Here is an 18430-nt window from a genome sequence, read left to right on the forward strand (position 1 = left end):
ATGGAGAGTGGGTTTATTTCTGCTGACAGTTTGTAGATTTACAACTAAGTAGCCGAAACAGCTCTGCCTTTGTAATTTGGACACGTTACCTGCCGTCTGGCTCAGCAGCAGGAGGTAAACACCCCTGAAGTCCCGAGACTTGCGAGGAGAGTTGATGGTGCCTCTGGGGAAGGTGGGACTCATTTTCCTCTCGCACGTCCGGGCGGAGGACCGGCTCTGGGGCAGGGTTTGCCTGGCCGCTTCTTGCTGCCGTCGTCCGCAGGGGACCCGACACCCCGCGCGGCTGCAGGGATGGAGCCCCGGCCCTGCGCTGTCACGCAGGGCTGAGTAGGACGAGGTTCATCCCCAAAGGAGCTGGCGTCGCGATGACGTGGCGAGTCCCTCGGAATATGTCGTGTTGGGTTTGTTTTCTGACCTCGTCCCACAGGCAGGTGTTGTACCCCGACCTGTACAGTTAGAACAGCGCCGAGCGGGCGAGCGGTGTTTGAGGTGTTGAATGATTACGGTAAAGCCGGCCTGTGCCCAGGGTATGAGCTGGCCCTAATGAGCCTCCTTGTGCCGTGCCTCCCTGGGGACGGGGCTCCTGTGCCCCTGCCCGGCCGCCGCGGAGCCACTGTCTTCAGAGTTTAGGCGGAAGATTTCCAGGATTTTCATGTTTGTGTTAAAGTTGGTGGCACAGTGGTTGAGAGTCCGCCTGCCGATGCAGGGGACGCGGGTTCGTGCCCCGGTCCGGGAGGATCCCACATGCCGCGGAGCGGCTGGGCCCGTGAGCCATGGCCGCTGAGCCTGCGCGTCCGGAGCCTGTGCTCCGTGGCGGGAGGGGCCACAGCGGTGAGAGGCCCGTGTACCGCAAAAAAAAAAAAAAAAGTGAAGGTTCCCTGAAGCCACAAAGGCTGGACACGGTGCTGGATGGGACGGGCTGGGCCCCCGGAGCACAGCCGTGTGTTTCCTTTCGTTGCCTCTGTTCTTGACAACGCTGAGCAAGGGGCTGGGACCCCGTGCTGGGGCTGCCTGTCCGTGGGGGGAGGTCCGGGGGCCCGTGCTGGGGCCGCTATGCGAGGCTTCATCTTAGTCTCTCACGAGCAGCCGTCGTGTCTCAGGCGCTGCAGTGCTGACTGCATACGGTTGCTTGAGTGTCACTGGAAGGCTCTTCGGGTCGGAGGCGTCTCCTTAGCGTCTGGCGCACAGCACTGTGACTAACGCGAAGATGAGCGAGACCCAGGTCTCCTCGGTCCCCCGGGAGGCTTGTGGGTGAGCTGCTGCAGTGCGTGAACCGTCCTTCTGCTCTGAACTCATAGCTTTACTTTCTTCTTTCGTTAAAGACCTTTCCCCAAAGTTCTGGGATTGTCGTCTTTTTTTCTGAAGGCTTAGGGTTTTGCTGTCACTTTCTGGTTTTGAATGGACCCGCCCTGTGGCATTTCCACTGCCCACCAGCCTTGAAGGCCCCCCTCGACTCCTGCTGGGGGTGCTGGTGGCCGCTCAGACCGCTCCTCTGAAGAGCTGGGCGGAGGTTTGAGCACTTACCCCGTGAGGGTCCAATGGGTGGGCAGGGGTGGGGGGCCCGACCTTGCAGGGGCGCCCAGCCCTCCCCAGGGCCCAGCACAGACCTGCATCCAAGCCAAACCCCGGGAAGACCCCGCACCCCCCAGCCCCAAGGCCCGCTCTGACCGCTCTTCCCCCCGCAGTGTGCTGGAGAGGAAGACTGTGTGGACAGCCGGACCGTGTACGTGGGCCACCGCGAGCCCCCGCCGGGCGCTGAGGCCTACATCCCGCACAGGTGCCCGGACAACAGAATCGTCTCCTCCAAGGTAAGCATCAGCCTGTGAGCTCGCCGCACGGCCCGCGGCGCGTGGGCTCAGCACCCCTCCGGTTGCCCCCGAACACTGTTAAGACTTGATGTCACAGCACGTTCTCTTCACGTCCCTCTTACCTGTGTCACGTTTAAGGATCAGATTTGAAGTCTAGGACGTTCAGATCCTGCCGGCACCACGCATTAGCTGTCTGGCCGCGTGCCACGATCGAGCCGCCCCAGGCAGGGTCTCCTCCTGCAAAACAGGGACGATGCAGGTGCCCCGGTGCCACCAGCTTGCGAACGTGCACGCTGGACGCGTGTCAGAGGCCATCAGTTAGGAGCGGTGACGCAAAGAGGAGGACGCGCGTGTCACCGTTTACGGGGGCTTTGACCGTCTCTTGGCCTGGAGGTGGGGTTGCAGGACCGTCTTCACACCTCAGATTAACCGGTAGCTGGGTCTTGAGAATGGGGTCGCTGACTCTGGAAAACAGTAAACAGTGGCTTTGCAGGCTACGGAGAACTTTCCACATGCCTGGTGTCCTGGACACCCAGACCCACGTCCCAGACCTACGTAATTCACACGTCAGTGTGCTGCGTGTCCAGATACCTACGGTGGACCCGCTTAATTCTGTCATGAGTTATCAATAGTGTCCCGTGCTTGTTACAAATACTTGACTACCGAGGTTCTCTAAAGCAGTTTTTTTTTTAATTTTTTTTTTTTAGTAGAAGTACAGTTGATTTGCAATGTTGTGTTAATTTCTGCTGTATAGCAAAGTGGCTCAGTTACACATGTATATACATTCTTTGCCATTATGGTTTATCCCGGGGTATTGAATATAGTTCTCTGTGCTCTACACTAGGACCTTGTTGTTCATCCATTCTATATGTAATAGTTTGCATCTACTAACCCCAAACTCCCACTCCATCCCTCCCCCATCCCCCTTCCCCTTGGCAACCACGAGTCTGTTCTCTGTATCTGTGAACCTGTTTCTGTTTCATAGATAGGTTCATTCGTGTAAGGCAGTTTTCTTAACGGAATTGTTTTATTTTAAAACTGCAATGTAAAATAATAACTTTAATCTCCAGAAATACAGCATGGGTAAGTCAGTTGCTCATAAACAAAATCACAGCCAAACAAATGTAGTCCGTGGTTGCCCAGACATGACGAATGAAAGGAGAAATAAACAGGAGGACCTCATATCCAGAAATAGGTCTTTCCAGTAGTGACATTTTTATAAGTTAGTCTCGAATAGAGCTCACTGAAGATGCACCGTCAACCACTAGTGCCCCCAACGGAACAAAATCTCAAACTATTTCTTAGAAATCTGCTCGTATGCAGTGCAGACGCATCGAGGAATGGGGAAGTGCACTGAAAACACTCAGATACTGTGCACGTGTGAGCTTGCAGGGACAACGTCAAGTCCCCACTCGACTAGGCGTCGAGGCCCCACGCTGCCCCGCGTCTAGTCTGGGCAGGACGTTTGACAAAGCCACCTCGGCTACTGAGTCACATCCCGCACAGCTGGCTTCTCCCCCAGGGACGAAGCTTGGGCCCTGCTGTCCCAGCCCCGGTTCCTCCCAGGGACCCGGAAGGTTCTGTGCAGCTGCTCAAAGGAAACTTCAGAAACTCAGAGATCGGAGCAGCAAAACCCTTCTTGACGCATCCGGTGGACTAGAGCCCGAGGCTGCAGGGCACTGCGTTTGTTATGAAGCCCCGTCTACGCTCTGGGGGAGATAATCGAGAGCAGCGATTCCTAAATCCCATTTATGACCCCTTGCTATGATTCAAGTTTCGAGCCAATTTATAATTTTCAGGTTTTCCCTTCTAATATTCCCGCAGCCGGTGGCCAGCAAGACGTCGAGGAGCCCCGTGTCACCTCCCGGGGTCTGCTCGGCCCCGGGGTCTGCAAGGTGCTGCCCTGCCTGCGGTGGCTTCTTCCTATGTGCCCCGAGGCTCCTTGGGTTCTGACAGAGGAAACCCACCTCCGGGGCGAAGGCGCTGTAAGGATGGGTTTAGATACACGTGCAGGTCCTGGGCGCCTTTTCAAAACTGTTTATTTTCGGGAAAGTTCCTTCACCCCACGCCCTGACAGAATTAAGTCAGCATCTGCCCCAGGAGCCAGATCAGGCTGTCACACAGGAGGCGTGGGTTTTGGTGAAAAGGCAACAAGTCTCAGCTCTGAGGAGAGAGGGCACTTGCAGTATCAGTGGCTTAAAGTCAGTTCCGGGTAGATGATGGTGTGTAATTTCAAGAACAATTACAGACAACGTAACCTCGGTTGCTAATTGATCTCAGGACAGAGGAGATCCTCAGACGAGGACCTAGAATCCAAGTCAGTAGCAGGGTGGACAGGCCGTGGATTTAGACCAGATGACGTGGACATCTGGACACATGATCATTTTCATTTAAAAACAGCTCAGGATGTGGAAAATACAACTTAATTTGTAAAGCGTAGGTTTACAGGCAGGTTCAGAGAATATGTTTCTGGTGATGTATATATGTTTTCTTGGGAAGAGAACATTCGTTTCTACCTTCACAGAAAAGATGGTCAACAAAGATTTCGTAAGTGTGCAGACGCACCTTAGTAATAAGTTATGTGACTTATGACTTAAGGAGCAGTAATACGACTACCAGCAGCAAAGTCGTAAGTTTGATTTTATTAAATCCAAGGTCGTGAAAGCACTTAGCATGTGAAAAGTTACACGAGGGGTGAAAATGCTCATCTGGCCTGATCTGAAGAAGTGGTGTTATTGGTGATCAGTGAGTTCTGTTTCCTTTGGGGGCAGAGCCTGGTAGAAATGACCCCAGCACAACTCCTTGGCTTCTGACCTCACGCCGAGCCCCCAACCCAAGGCCTGCTCTAGCACCAGATCCTGGACTCAGGGACAGTGGGGCTTCATCAGGTTACAAAATTGTACCTTTGGGCACAAGACGCGTGTGGCTCCCGTCTCTGCCCTCAGCGTGCTGTGGAATTAAATGTTCAGCTCAGGCTGTGCTGTCCCTCCACCCTGTACAGAAAGCTGAACTACTTGTGACCTTCCGGGTCGCCTTCCCTGGAGATCAGTGACCGTGCCCGGTGCGTTTTTAGGGCGCCCCGTGCGCACCTGTGCGGGATTCCCCCTCCAGGCACACAGTAGCCGCAGCCTCAGCGGTTTCCAGGCGCTCTGGTTTCACTCTCCGGGGCTGGCGAAGCAGGGTGGCGCCAGGCTGTCCTTGTCTCCCCGTCTCCATGTGACTAAAGGTCGACCAGGCGGGACGGCTTCTCTGCGTCTGAGCCGCCCTCCCAGTGAGTACAGGACACAGGTGACTCTCACGGAAGGAAGAGAGTGGCCAAATCCAGCTCAGCGCTGACGACACACGACCCCCAGGGCAGATGCACACTTTGGGTGTGAAGTCTTTCATGGCGTGAAAGAAACACAAGGCTAGTAATTGTCCTGTGGCTTCAGTACTCCTCAAGTTGTCTGGTGGGAAAGAGATGCTCCGCCGACCTCAGACTCCTTAGCTCCCTCAGAGCAAAAAAAAAACCCCTTTGTTCCATGCTTGTGGCTCAATATCAAGGATTCCAGTATTAAGTTCTATTCTGCTGATCCTGGGACTTGACAGATGTAGGTCAGAGTGTTGCATTGTACATTGTAATACAAAGTGTTACATTATATTGTGGCCCAAGCATCTAAGCAAATATTTAGATCTTTAGAATTTAGCAGAGATCAAAAATGTGCAATTGGAGGACTTCCCTGGTGGCACAGTGGATAAGACTCCATGCTCCCAATGCAGGGGGCCTGGGTTCGATCCCTGGTCAGGGAACTAGATCCCACACGCACATCACAGCTAAAGATTCACACGGCGCAACTAAATATTCGCACGCCACAACTAAGGAGCCAGGCAAGCCGCAAGTAAGGAGCCCGCTTGCCACAACTAAGACCTGGTGCAACCACATATAAGTAAATAAATAAATATTTTTAAGATGTGGTAATGGAATATTTTAAAAATGTACAATTGGCACACCATCATCCAGTTGCCAGCCCTTACCTGTGACATAAAATGCTCGTTTTATTTTATTTTACCCAGGCAGTACTGATATATCAGTGCAGTCATGAATGTTTCAACTATCTCTTTGGGTTTTCACTCTTCTTACCATGCATCACCAGGGATTTTGACCGTATTACTAATGACCAGCAGTAACAACTTACGGCAGTCGTTTATTCTGTAAAATATGGAGATCACAAAACATAATGTCTGAGCTGCAGTGTGGGCCTCCTGCACCTGATAGGAATGAAGTCATCATTTAAGTGGCTTTAAATTAAGTGGCTTTAAAGGTGCCTGTGGGTCTAGATGCAGAGAGATAACCAAGGTGCTTACGGTCCAGATGAGAGAGATGCCGTGCAGAGCAGGCTCTCCCCCTTCAGGGGGCGATCTTCGTTAAAAGGCAAAACTGTCAAATGGAATTTTAAAAACAGTGTCCAAGCTCAGTGTTTACTGTAGGTTAATGACATACGGGACATTGTTGTTTTCAACACAAAGGTTAGGGAAGGTCTCCTTCTGAGGCAGAAACGAGACATTTGGCGAGTAAGTGGCCTGACTACCCTCCCTGTGTCCCTCTCCAGCCCCCTGGGTAAGGGGGAGGGGCTGGCCCAGGACACCTCCTCAGTGCAGGAACCGTAGCCTAGCTGGGTTAAGACCACCTGAAAATGGTGACTTCTGTTTCACGTTCTGTCCCCTCGCAGCCACGCTGTAACAAAACCGAGAGCCTAACAAAAATTACAGTCAAAGGAGAATGCTAACCATGTGTGTTTTGAGTTAACAATCAGAGGTTTACATTTTACGAGAGACATTTTAATAGTAAAACTATTCTTAAGCTACTTTGCCTTACCTTGAATTGTTGGAATTAGGTAGTTGACATATGCTGCTCTTGGAGCACATGTTCTGTGTTAGCGGTTGTTTTTACAGTCAACAAGTTGATAACATGTCTACAAACACTCTCAATTTTGTATCTAAAGCTAGACATTTTGTACTTGGAAATTCAGGACAGCTTATCGTGTGGTAGAGTGATGCCACACAACGTAAAATGTGATCGGAATGACTCCTGTTTTCCTTTCATGCAGTACACATTCTGGAACTTCATACCCAAGAACTTATTTGAACAATTCAGAAGAATAGCCAACTTTTATTTTCTTATCATATTTCTGGTACAGGTAAGTCTGGTCATCTTTTTCCGTCACCTCAAATGTAAATATAAATAAGTGGCATTCATTCTCAGGTGATTGGTTTGCTCCTCAGAAGGAGCAAGGACTTAATGCCCCTTTATCCGCAGATACATCCCTTGTTTTCTTCAAGGACTAGCACGTTGGGTCAGAGAGACCCGTTCACTAAAACATAGGCCTGAGCGCTGTGCATGTGAACTGGTCCTGGCCACTTTCCATCCTCGTTCTCCAGTACTGACGGGAGAGCAGTATCTTCCTAGTCTTTAGGGGGGATTCTCCTAAAGAAAAACATTAAGAGAAAGAGAGTTAAAAAAAAAGAGAGTGAAAACCACAGTCAGGTATGGATTAGGGAACAGGTCAGATGTGCTTTAAGAACAGCAACCTAACTTGTCTCAATCATACAGAATACCGTTGAAGGACTTTTAAAATTTCCCCGACAGTCATTTATGCAAATAATGTAATTAAAGTGTGGCACCAGAAGCAGAGGGGTGAATGGAAATAAAACGTGCACTGGAGTCAGCTGGTGTCTTTGCCACTGCTGACGTGGCTTCCTAAGCACATCCCGTGATTAAGGAGAACTGCCCTCAGTTTTATAGTAAAAATTCATATCTAATTTATCTCCAGTGGTGGGATGAAGTGGGGTAATAGTAAAGCGAGTTAAAATGAGTCACAGCAAACGTCGGCAGGTGTTACAGGGCCAGCCAGTCCGTCCAGAGCCCCTAAGACGTGTTTCTGAAAATGACTCAACGGTTCTCTTCTCATTGCAGCTGATTATCGATACGCCCACGAGTCCAGTGACGAGCGGCCTGCCGCTGTTCTTTGTCATCACTGTCACAGCCATCAAGCAGGTGAGCCTTACAGGCAGAAAGGACGAAGGTCCTACAGAATCTCTGCTACAGGACATCGCCTTTCATCCAAAGCAGAGTTCCCCGCTTTGTTTCAGCTGGTTCGTAGGAAACTTAGCTGACTTCTAGAAATTCACTTTTGTGACTGGTTTAGGTAGAGTCTTGAGTTAAGAGATGCTTGAGTTAAAAGAAGAGAGGGGCTTCCCTGGTGGCGCAGTGGTTGAGAGTCCGCCTGCCGATGCAGGGGACACGGGTTCGTGCCCCGGTCTGGGAAGATCCCACGTGCCGCGGAGCGGCTGGGCCCGTGAGCCATGGCCGCTGAGCCTGCGCGTCCGGAGCCTGTGCTCCGCAACGGGAGAGGCCACAACAGTGAGAGGCCCGCGTACCGCAAAAAAAAAAAAAAAAAAAAAAAAGAGAGATTGTGTAATGTAGCGCTAGTTTGTTGCCCCGAGAGTTTGAAGAGGACACGGTCGTTCTCGCGTGGAATCACCCAGAGACACAGCACCTGAGTTGCCTCGCCCGCTGTGTCCCTGGCTGCCCGGACCCCGAGGACCTGCTCGTGCAGAGGGTCTGGGATGTGACTCCATAAGTAGAACAGCCCGGCAACCCCTGACTCGCTCCATGTGGATCGTGCTGTTCTTTGCAATCCTGATAGATAAAGCCAGTGACTAACAGGAAGGACAGGTCGTCCGTTAGTCCCACCATCCACTCAGCCAGTTTAATGCTCAACCATCACTTCTGTTTAGTTCCAGAAAATTCCCGACATCTTGAAAGAAACCCCCGTACCCGTGAGCGTCACTCGCCGTCCCCCTCCGCAGCTCCTGGCGGCCACCAGTCTACTTTCTGTTGCTACAATTTGCCTACTGGGGACATTTCCTATTAACAGAACCATACAGTAGTGGTCTTTTGTGTCTGGCTTATTTCACCGAGCATGTTTTCAGGGTTTATCTACGTTGTAGCATGTGTCAGTGCTTCATTCACAGATGAATAATACTCCATCATGTGGATAGACAGACCACATTTTGTTTATCCATCATCCACTGATGGACGTTTGGGGTGCTTCTACTTTTTTTTGTGTGTGTGTGGCTTTATTTATTTATTTACTTACTTCTTGCCACACGGCGTGGCTTGTGGAATCTTAGTTCCCCGACCAGGGGTCAAACCCAGAGAAAGCGCAGTCCTAACCACTGGATCGCCGCCAGGGCATTCCCGGGATGCTTCTACTTTTTGTCTATTATGGAGGAGAACACCGTTATGAACATTCACATATAAGCTTTGTGTGGACGTAGGTTTTCATTTCTCCTGGGTACATACAAAGGAATCGAGTTGCGCTAATGTTGTAAAGAACTGCCAAAGTATTTTCCAAAGTGACTGCCCCATTTTACATTCCAACCAGCCGTGTGTGAGGTTTCAGTTTCTCCACATTCCTGCTAAGGCTTGTTGTCCATCTTTTTTATTACACTTACCCTAGCGGGTGTGGGGTGGTATCCCACTGTGGCTTTGATTTTACGTTTCCTTGGTAACTAATGATGCTGAGCATCTTTGCATGAGCTGATTGGCCTTTTGTAAATCTTCTTTAGAGAAATAGCTTCAAGTCATTGGCCTGTTTTTAAATTGGGTTGTCTTTTTATCCATGAGTCGTGAAAATTCTTTGTGTGTTGTACATACAAGTCCCTTATCTGCTGCAGACTTTTTTTTTAGTGATTTATTTATTTACTTATTCATTTGTTTTGGCTGCGCTGGGTCTTAGTTGCGGCATGCGGGATCTTTTAGTTGCGGCATGCAAACTCTTAGTTGCGGCATGCATGCGGGATCTAGTTCCCCGACTAGGGATGGAACCCTAGCCCCCTGCATTGGGAGCGCAGAGTCTTACCCACTGGACCACCAGGGAAGTAAGTCCCTGCTGCAAACTTTTGAACAGGATGACATTTGCATTTGAAATAATTTACAGAAAGGTAGCATCTAGTTAAATTCTTGATGGTCACATTGTTGCTGACAAAGCCATGCTTTCTGTGTTAGTTTCTAAATAAAAAATTAAGAAACTGAACACACATGTCACATGAGACATGGTTCAAGTGACAGTGGGTGACAGTGGGAATGAGGTGACGCATGGCGGAGTGATTGACTCCAGACTGAGAAAACATGAAGCACGGAGTCTCAAGGTGACCTTTGTGAGTGTAAGGGCGGTGCGTGTATCTCTCACAGCCAGTCTTCAGTGTGAACGTCTGGACTGGTCTGTATTTAATACAGAACCGTGAGAAGCATTTAAGGATTCCTTTGTGATAGCTTGGGTTTTATTTTCCACTCACCAGTCATCTGGGAATACAGATTTGAACAACGATATGATTTTACTTTATACCCATTCAATTGGCTTTTAAATGTCTGAAGAGCAGATGGGATTAAGATGTGGTCAAACAGGCATCCACACACACTGATGGGAGCGTGTCGGGACCATCTTGGGGAACAGTTTGGCAAAGCTGAGGATGTGATACAGGGACCCGCAGATGGAGCCTGGTCTATGCACTTAGCACATACTGTGTGAGCCTCTTAGAACAGACCAGTCACCGGGGGGCTGGCGACCCCAGGCCTGATCTTAGAGGGCTCTGCCCTGAGACAGTGATGCAGGCAGAGCTGAAAGAGCACCGAGCCAGCCCCAAGGGCATCCTGACCGCATACAGCAAGTGTCCCTGTCCCTAAGTGTGTGCCCTCGAACTCCCCGCCCTGTGGCTACAGAGTGAGGGCGGTGGTAGCAGCTCCTGGTGGGTGAGACCCGCCCATGGGCACAGAAAGCACCTGCCTGCCACCTTGGCCAGGACACGGTGCCCTGCGCAGCCCGGGTCCATCCTGGCTCGACCCTCAGACATAGGCCAGCAGACCCAAAGGGCCTGAGGAGAGGACGAAGGAGGTCCCTTGTCAGAGCTGTGACCTTCCAGGGCCACCCGTCCCCAAGCTAACCTCCAGCTCTGCCAGCACCCCGCTTCCTCCTCAGCCCCCTCCTCGGGGGGGCCCCAGCCCCTGGGTGCCGTATGCTCCCCTGCCCACCTGCCCGCGGCCCTCACCCCTTCCTCAGCGCCCCTGAGACCCAGGGGGCTCGAGCGGCCCTCGGCCCCCAGGGACCCCAGGCACAGCCCAGCTGACCCGAGGGTGGCCATCCGCCTGCGCGGGTCCCGACGGGGAGCCTTTGGAGCTGTGTCGGGTGGGGCGGAGTCGGGTTGGTCCTGTCCTTGCGGGCCGGAGGCCGCGGCACGGGGCAGCCGGGACGCAAGCAGGAAGGGGTCAGTTCAGGACGCGTGTCCCTGTGCAGGACGCGCCAGGACTTGCCCGGGTGGAGGCTGGGTGCGAGGGAAGACGTGGCTTCGCGCATGGCGGTGGCGGGAGCCCAGGGACGCAGCTCCCCCCACTCGTGTCCACACGCACTTGACCGTGGCCACGGCCGCGCCCGCCAAGTCCAGGAGGGGCTCACGGCGTCTCTCCCCGCAGGGCTACGAGGACTGGCTGCGCCACAAAGCCGACAGCGCCGTGAACCAGTGCCCCGTGCACTTCGTCCAGCACGGCCGGCTGGTGCGGAAGCAGAGCCGGAAGCTCAGGGTGAGTCCTCCCCGCCCCCGCCGACCCCAGACGGCCCCCAGACGGCCGCAGACCTGTTACGACGAGGAAACAGCGCCACGGGGCTGTTTTCATTGGCCAAACCTCCGTCTGAAATCGTTTCATTTATTGGATGCAGGCCCACCCTCTTCCCCAAGTACTGCTCACTTCGGGCAAGCTCCTACCACTATCTTTCTTTAACTTCTTACTTCTATGTATTTATTTTTAAAGCTTTAATCGACTTGACTTTTAGAGCAGGTTTAGGGTCACAGCAAATTGAGTGGAAGGTCCAAAGCCTCCCCGTGTCTCGCCCGGTCCCCCATGCACAGCCTCTCGGCCATCAGGCTCCCCCGAGGCCTGTTGTCTGAAGCGTATGACTTGATAGTAACCAGTCAAGACAGGGAGAGCTCTGAACACCTGTAGAGAAGTTATTTTACGGTAAGGCAAAACCATATTAGTATGATCAGCTCTACTAGTGGGGAATTTATGAAAATGGGGACAGAAACCTCCCTGAAAGCTGCATGTTAATTTCTTCTCTTTCAATATATTATTGGTGTAATAATGCATCATTGTGTTTAAATTCAAATTTAAATTATTTAAGTGGATTATTTCCAGGCCTGTGCTGGCCGCTTAGAAGATAAGTATGATTTTTACGGTTTGTCCCCGAGTCATGTCTCGCTGTGAGCCTGGGGGTGGAGCCTGGCCACCCTCCCCCGGATCCTCCTTGGGCTTGTCCTCCCCCTAGCCGCCGCCCCCCTCCCCCTCCCCTGCAGCCCCACCATCCCTCTGTCCTCCCCGGGGCTGCTTTCCTGGCCAGAAGTCCTGGCAGGGCCATCGGGAAGCTGCTGTGGGAGAGAGTCGCCAGCGCTCGTGCACAGGGACAGAAAGGTGGGCCTCCGCGTCTTTGAACCCGAGCCTCTGCTTCCAGGCACGTCCCCAAGCCCTGGGAGGGGCAGCGGGTCAGCGGGTATCTCGGGCTGAGGACAGGGTCGGGATGCCGGGACACTCCTGTTTCAGGTGTCATCAGCGTGTGGACCATCTTCGTTAACCTCATAATAGTTATTATATGTGTTCTATATTGGAGGTATTTTTAAGTTTCTAAACCACATTTTCTTTGTTTTATAAATTTCACCGTCCAGGTGTTTCAGTAATTCCCCTCCGTTAGCCTAGGTTGGCGATATTTTCCTAGTGGTCAAGGAGTCAGGAAGTGGGGAGCTGGGAGGACAGCCTCTCAGTATGGGAACAGCAGTGGGGACCCCCATGTATATGTTAACAGGCTCTTTCGGACCCTAGGCTCCAAATACCGTTTCCTTTAACAACTATATTTCCTTTGCAAAGTCTTCTATACTTTTAATAAACATCTCTTCAAAAACAGACCTAAACAGTTCCTGTCAGCAGAAAATTGAATTTTTAATGTATCGATCTCCTGTGGGGAATGTCTGCTCTGTATCCAGCCTGTTTTACCGGAGAGGATTTTAATGGAGTCTGTGAGACAAGGAAGGAAGCAAAGGCTGCTTGTGGCGAGTAGAAAAGGAACCTTCAATTTGTCCACTTCCAGGATTTGTCCTCGCGTGGATGGCGTCACACAGCCTGTAACTTTCATGCAGCTGAATTCCCTTGGGACTCACCCAGGTTGGGCATCTGGACGCCTTCCTTTCGTTGCAGAGTCTGGGGGGTGTGTGGCCCAGGTGAAGGATGTTGATGTTTCTCCAGTTTGGGGCCGTTCAAATAAAGCTGCTGTGAACATTTGTGTACAGGTTTTTTGTATGAGTATAGTTTCCGTTTCTCTGGCATAAAAACTCAAGAGTTTAGTTACTGGGTTGTCATGAAATAACGGTAAAGGGAACAGCCAAACCATTTCCCAGAGCGTCTGCAGTATTGTACCAGCAACGTGTGAGAGGCCCGTTTCTCGGCATCCCCAGCGGCGTTTGGTGTTCTCGCTGTTTCTTCTCTCGGTCGTTCTGATTCTCGGTGCGGTTTAAGTGTGTGCTTCCCTAGAGGCTGGTGAGCATCTTACCGTGTGCTTATTTGCCATCAGGGCATCTTCTTCATGAGACGTGCGTTCATGGCCCTTACCCATTTCCTACTTGGATTATTGAGGGTTTTTACTGTTGAACGTTGGGAGTTCATCTCTTCTCGAACCTGGTCCTCTGTCAGAAGTACCTTCATGGGGTATTTCGCAAAGCAGAAGTTGTTCATTTTGATGGAGTCCAATTTACTGATCTTTCCTTTTATGGATGCTGCCTTTCGTGTCAAGGTTAAGAACTCTTTGCCAAGCCCTGGAGCCCAAAGGTTGTCTCCTGGGTTTTTTTTGCTGAAAGTTTTATAGTTTTATGTTTCAGATTAAACTTCCTGATCCATTTTGTGTTACTTTTTACGTCAGGTGTGAGGTTTAGGTGAAAGTCCCTTTTTTTGCCCGGGACTGACCAAGTGCTCATCTGTTGGAAAGGCTGTCCCCGCTCCATCGAGTGGCTTTCGTACCTTTGTCCCAAGTCAGTTAAGCGTATTTTCGTGGGTCTGTTTCTGGGCTCTGGGCTGCGTCGCGATGGCCTGTGCCCGTCCTCTGTGGGGACCACTGGGGACCATTCAGTGCTGATCACTGCGGCCACGTCACAGGCTTCATGCCCGCAGGGTGACCACCCACCTCATCTGCCTGCTTGGAATACAGATGGTGCAAATATTTCTATCTTTGCAAAATAGAATATCACAATCTATTCTGTCGTAATGCACTGTGAAGCATCCCGGGTCTAAGGCTGGGGCACTGACCTCACAGGTCTTTCCTGGGTTTGGGCCAGATGTCCGGGCACCCATGTTTCTCAGCCATGTTAGCATCCACACGCCTTCCTGCAGGTATCACCGTGATGGTGTCTGTGGGAGCCGCTGCCCGGAGCCCGGCTTTCGGTTCACGGTGCTGCTGTCTGTCTGTCCCGCAGGTCGGGGACATTGTCATGGTCAAGGAGGACGAGACCTTCCCCTGTGACCTGATCTTCCTGTCCAGCAGCCGCGCGGATGGGACCTGCCACGTGACCACCGCCAGCCTGGACGGAGAGTCCAGCCACAAGGTAACGTGCCTGTCGTTTGTGCCCCATCGGGACCCGTGGGGACCTCCGCATCCTCCCCCAGCTGTGCTCTTGTGGGCAGAAGCTGCACCGGCCATGAGGCTCTGTGTTCAGGGGAAAGCCAGGGACTGTCTCGTTTGCTTCTCCCTGTTTCCCACTTTCTTCCTTCCACCCTCAGCCCCCCTAAGGACCAGCCTCTAGGTTGACAGAAGCAGCTCCATGTTCCTTATTTAGCTGTGTCGTTTAGCGGTGGTACCCAGTTAAGGATGGAAGGCAGAGATGGTTGGAATTTTGAAGTTTTCATTCTGCTGGTCAAAGTTAGTGACTTGACTGGACTGGAATTGTGTGAAAAGTAAGTCACGAGTCTAGATTTTGCCCGACTGTTACATCAATGAGTGTCTTTTTTTTTTTTTTTTTTTAATTTTTGGTCGCATTGGGCCTTCGTTGCTGCGCGCGGGCTTTCTCTAGTTGCGGCGAGTGGGGGCTACTCTTCGTTGCGGTGCGCGGACTTCTCATTGTGGTGGCTTCTCTTGTTGCAGAGCACGGACTCTAGGCGCACGGGCTTCAGTAGTTGTGGTGTACGGGCTTAGTTGCTCTGTGGCATGTGGGATCTTGCCGGACCAGGGCTCTAACCCATGTCTCCTGCATCGGCAGGTGGATTCTTAACCACTGTGCCACTAGGGAAGGCCTATGAGTGTCTTTTTGTTAAAATATCTTAGTAAGGATTTTCTGAAATTATGATTCATTTCTTACACTCAATATGGAATTCTGTACCAGCAGCTAGTGCTACAAAATTTTAATTAACAATCACGAAAGAAGAAACACATCGCTATTAATTTTAAGGATCTCATTGTTTTAAAAACCTGGAAGCTTCCAAGGAGTTTATGAAAGTGAGCCTTGCTCTGAGGCTCTGGCTCCAGAAATGCAGCTCTAACAGTGCTTGAATGCTGCCCGTGGACACAGGCGATTCTATGCCGGGAAAGCACCAAAGGATGCCCTAATCCTTTGTGGGTGACTTGGGGTGTCATCGTATGAAGCCCCATGGGGTTTCCCACGTTTACTCTTACACTTTCTATGTAACGAATCCCAGGAGGGGGGACCCTTCTGGCACAGTCAACTGTCAGGGAGAGCAGTTCTGGGCTGGAAAGCGCTGGGTGTCCAATGGCCGTTGGAGCTTGGGGTATCGTGTCCCATCCTCCCCGGCCCCAGTGAGCCGTGCACACCGGACTGCGGGCAGTGGGCTGCCCTCTGCACCCCGACCCACGAAGGGACGTCACTGCCTAGACGCACCCCTGGAGCAGACGCCACGAGCCTCCAGGTGCATCAGTGCTGCCAGGGTGAAGTTTAACAGCAGTCACCCTGGTCCAGACGTGGCCCATGTCTGCACCGGGGCTGCGCTTGGACCTCTCTGTGTTTGGGCTTGTCGGGGGGGCCGGAGTCACCTGAGCCCTTTCCTTAAAAGCAGAGGTCACGCCTACAGTTTTCACATCTGTAAGATGGGGGCAAACCTGTGTTCCAGGGGCTCTTGTGAGACTATAACTAGGAAATGTCCCAAAGTGCCGGATGCACAAGTGCCTCCACAACGTTGCAGGGATGCTGTGATCACACCCCCTATTGCTCTGAATCCTTTCACGCTTTGCCTGACACTTACTCATGGAAGACATGGAGGAGTCTGCATCCCCTCCCCCCACCCCTCCTTCCTCTCTCTTCCCAAGGCTGGTCCACCCATCCACGCTCCCTGGTGCCGTCTGGGCCCATCTTCTCAAAATGGGGTCCCAGACCCCAGCACCAGCATCACCTGGGATCAGGTTAGAAATGTGGTTCTCAGACGCCACCCCAGACTCACGGCCTCAGAAACTCTGGGGGCGGGGCCTGGGGTCCGTGGCCCCCTTAGTTTGAGGAGCCCTGGGGTGAAGGCCAGGTGAGGATCCGTGCAGAAAGCTGTGCTCCCCGGACAGTGACAGGTGAGGGCAGCTTGCCATGCCTGCGACAGCTGTCTGTGAACCACATAAACAAAAAAGAATATTTTAGGTCCCAAATTTGTTTCCTCATTCAGAGCCACCACTCTGACAGATGAATCCAAGTGTCCAGTTTTGAAGAAGAATTCTGTTAGTTGAGGACACTGGGTAAGAATGGAAGAATTTTCTGGCACCTAATAGGTACAGGAATCCCGGTGGTACCTACAGTTCTGTAACCTTGTTACATTTGCAAACTTTATTATACACCCCGTCTCGTGTGGTAACCAGGCTTTGTAACCAGGCTTATTCATATGCCTAAAAAATTAAACATTGGTGCTGCCCTAGGACGGGAGGCCCCCGCTGCTGGGTTTCTCTTGATCATTTTGGCTGTGAATTCCCATTTCTTGTCAATCTGCAGACCCATTACGCAGTTCAAGACACAAAGGGGTTTCATACGGAGGAAGATATAGATTCTCTCCACGCCACCATCGAGTGTGAGCGACCGCAGCCCGACCTCTACAAGTGAGCCGGCTTCCTCCCCGGGGTCCTCGCTGCTGTCCGTGCCCACGGCCCAACCGCGCGGGGGTTTGGAATGAGATTGCAAATCACTGCTGAAAAATTAGGACCTGGTCAAACATATATTACTTCTGTATTTTCATAGTCCAGCAACATTCCAGTCCATAAATCTTAATACAAATATTTGAAAAGGCTTGATGGAACTACATTTGTCAAAGAAAAATGAATTTTCTGTATTGTGAGGAAGTGACTCTAAGGGAAATCATTTAAGTCATGAGCTAAATAGAACAATTAAAAAGTGGGAGGAGAGGGGAGGAGTGGTTTAGCCTCACACCCCTGTGTTTCCAGTACAGAATCCCAGTCCTTCTTAGAAACGGGTCAGGGGTGAAGAGGGGGGTTCCCCAGAGCCGGGGTCTCGGGTCCTGCCCCCCTCCCCGGTCCCCTGTTGCCCTGGCAGTGACCTGACTCTCCTGTCCCCAGGTTCGTCGGCCGCATAAATGTTTACAACGATCTGAATGACCCCGTGGTGAGGTGAGGATTCCTGCTTCTTCTAAACACTTGGCGATTTCCTCTCTATCGATTTCCTCTCTATCGTTCAATTAAACGTGGATTCTTTTCCTGATGAGAGTTTTTCATCGTTGCTATCCTGCTGGGTTTGAGGGGGGAATTCTGCGTGACCAGAGGTCCGGGTTCCACTCCACTTGCTGGTTTCTCTTGTGTACACGCGTCTGGACGCGTTAACAGACGAACGCCCCCATGGAGCATGTATGCCCATGACTCTGCCGAGGGTCTTCTCACAGCCGGGAAGGGTGGGAGCTGGTCCAGCAGGCGAAGGGGAAGGCGCGTTTCCCCAATAGAAGCGCTTTTCATAACTGAACAGACCGTGTGTCTTCAGCCAGGACGTTGAAAGGTTTCTGACTTGGGGGCCACTTCATTGGGCTGTATGAATCTGCCCAGACTCATCACTGGGACACAGCCTCAGTCTTAGACGTTGGGGGATGTGTCTCCCAAGGGCTTGTGCGGGCTCACGGCCCCCGGGGACGGAGGAATCTGCTTCAGGGATGGGCAGTGGCCAGCGCGGTCACAGGTGGGTGTCCACACCTGCTTCTTCAGTGGCCTCACCCCGGGCCGCTGGCGGCAGGGAGCTGACTCAGCCCTGAGGTCGTGGCGCCCAGACGAGCCGGCCCTGCTCACTGCAGCTGTGGCCCATGCTACCTCACTGCCCGGGCCTTGGACGTTTTACCCGCACGTGGCCTCGGGTCTACGCTGAGGGAACTTGGCTTTCAGTAGGTTTTGACACCGCTCTCCTTCTTCACAAATCCCGCTGGTTAGAGAAATTATGTTTCTTCCAAGTTAAGCAGTCACCAGATTCTCTGTGTCCTGGCATTGCCTTGTGTATTAAGGAAAATACTGGGCCAGAAGTAGGAAAAAACACTCAGTGGGAAATTACTGCAAAATAAATCGTCATGGGGT

The 18430-nt window shown here is 51.9% G+C and overlaps 1 protein-coding gene across 1 annotated transcript in view; it reads left to right on the plus strand.

The window, feature by feature from the left end:
- Positions 1-1207: 1207 nt before the first annotated feature.
- Positions 1208-18430, plus strand: part of ATP11A (ATPase phospholipid transporting 11A) — a 55027-nt gene continuing 37804 nt past the window's right edge. Inside the window, exons 1-9 of the mRNA XM_065895949.1 lie at positions 1208-1251; positions 1435-1510; positions 1686-1808; positions 6896-6985; positions 7762-7842; positions 11320-11427; positions 14358-14486; positions 16860-16963; positions 17438-17488. Of these exons, the coding sequence (XP_065752021.1) occupies positions 1208-1251; positions 1435-1510; positions 1686-1808; positions 6896-6985; positions 7762-7842; positions 11320-11427; positions 14358-14486; positions 16860-16963; positions 17438-17488 (806 nt within the window). The remainder of the gene's footprint in view (positions 1252-1434; positions 1511-1685; positions 1809-6895; positions 6986-7761; positions 7843-11319; positions 11428-14357; positions 14487-16859; positions 16964-17437; positions 17489-18430) is intronic.

This window comes from Phocoena phocoena, chromosome 18, assembly GCF_963924675.1.
Source record: "Phocoena phocoena chromosome 18, mPhoPho1.1, whole genome shotgun sequence".
Classification (NCBI taxonomy): Eukaryota; Metazoa; Chordata; class Mammalia; order Artiodactyla; family Phocoenidae; genus Phocoena; species Phocoena phocoena.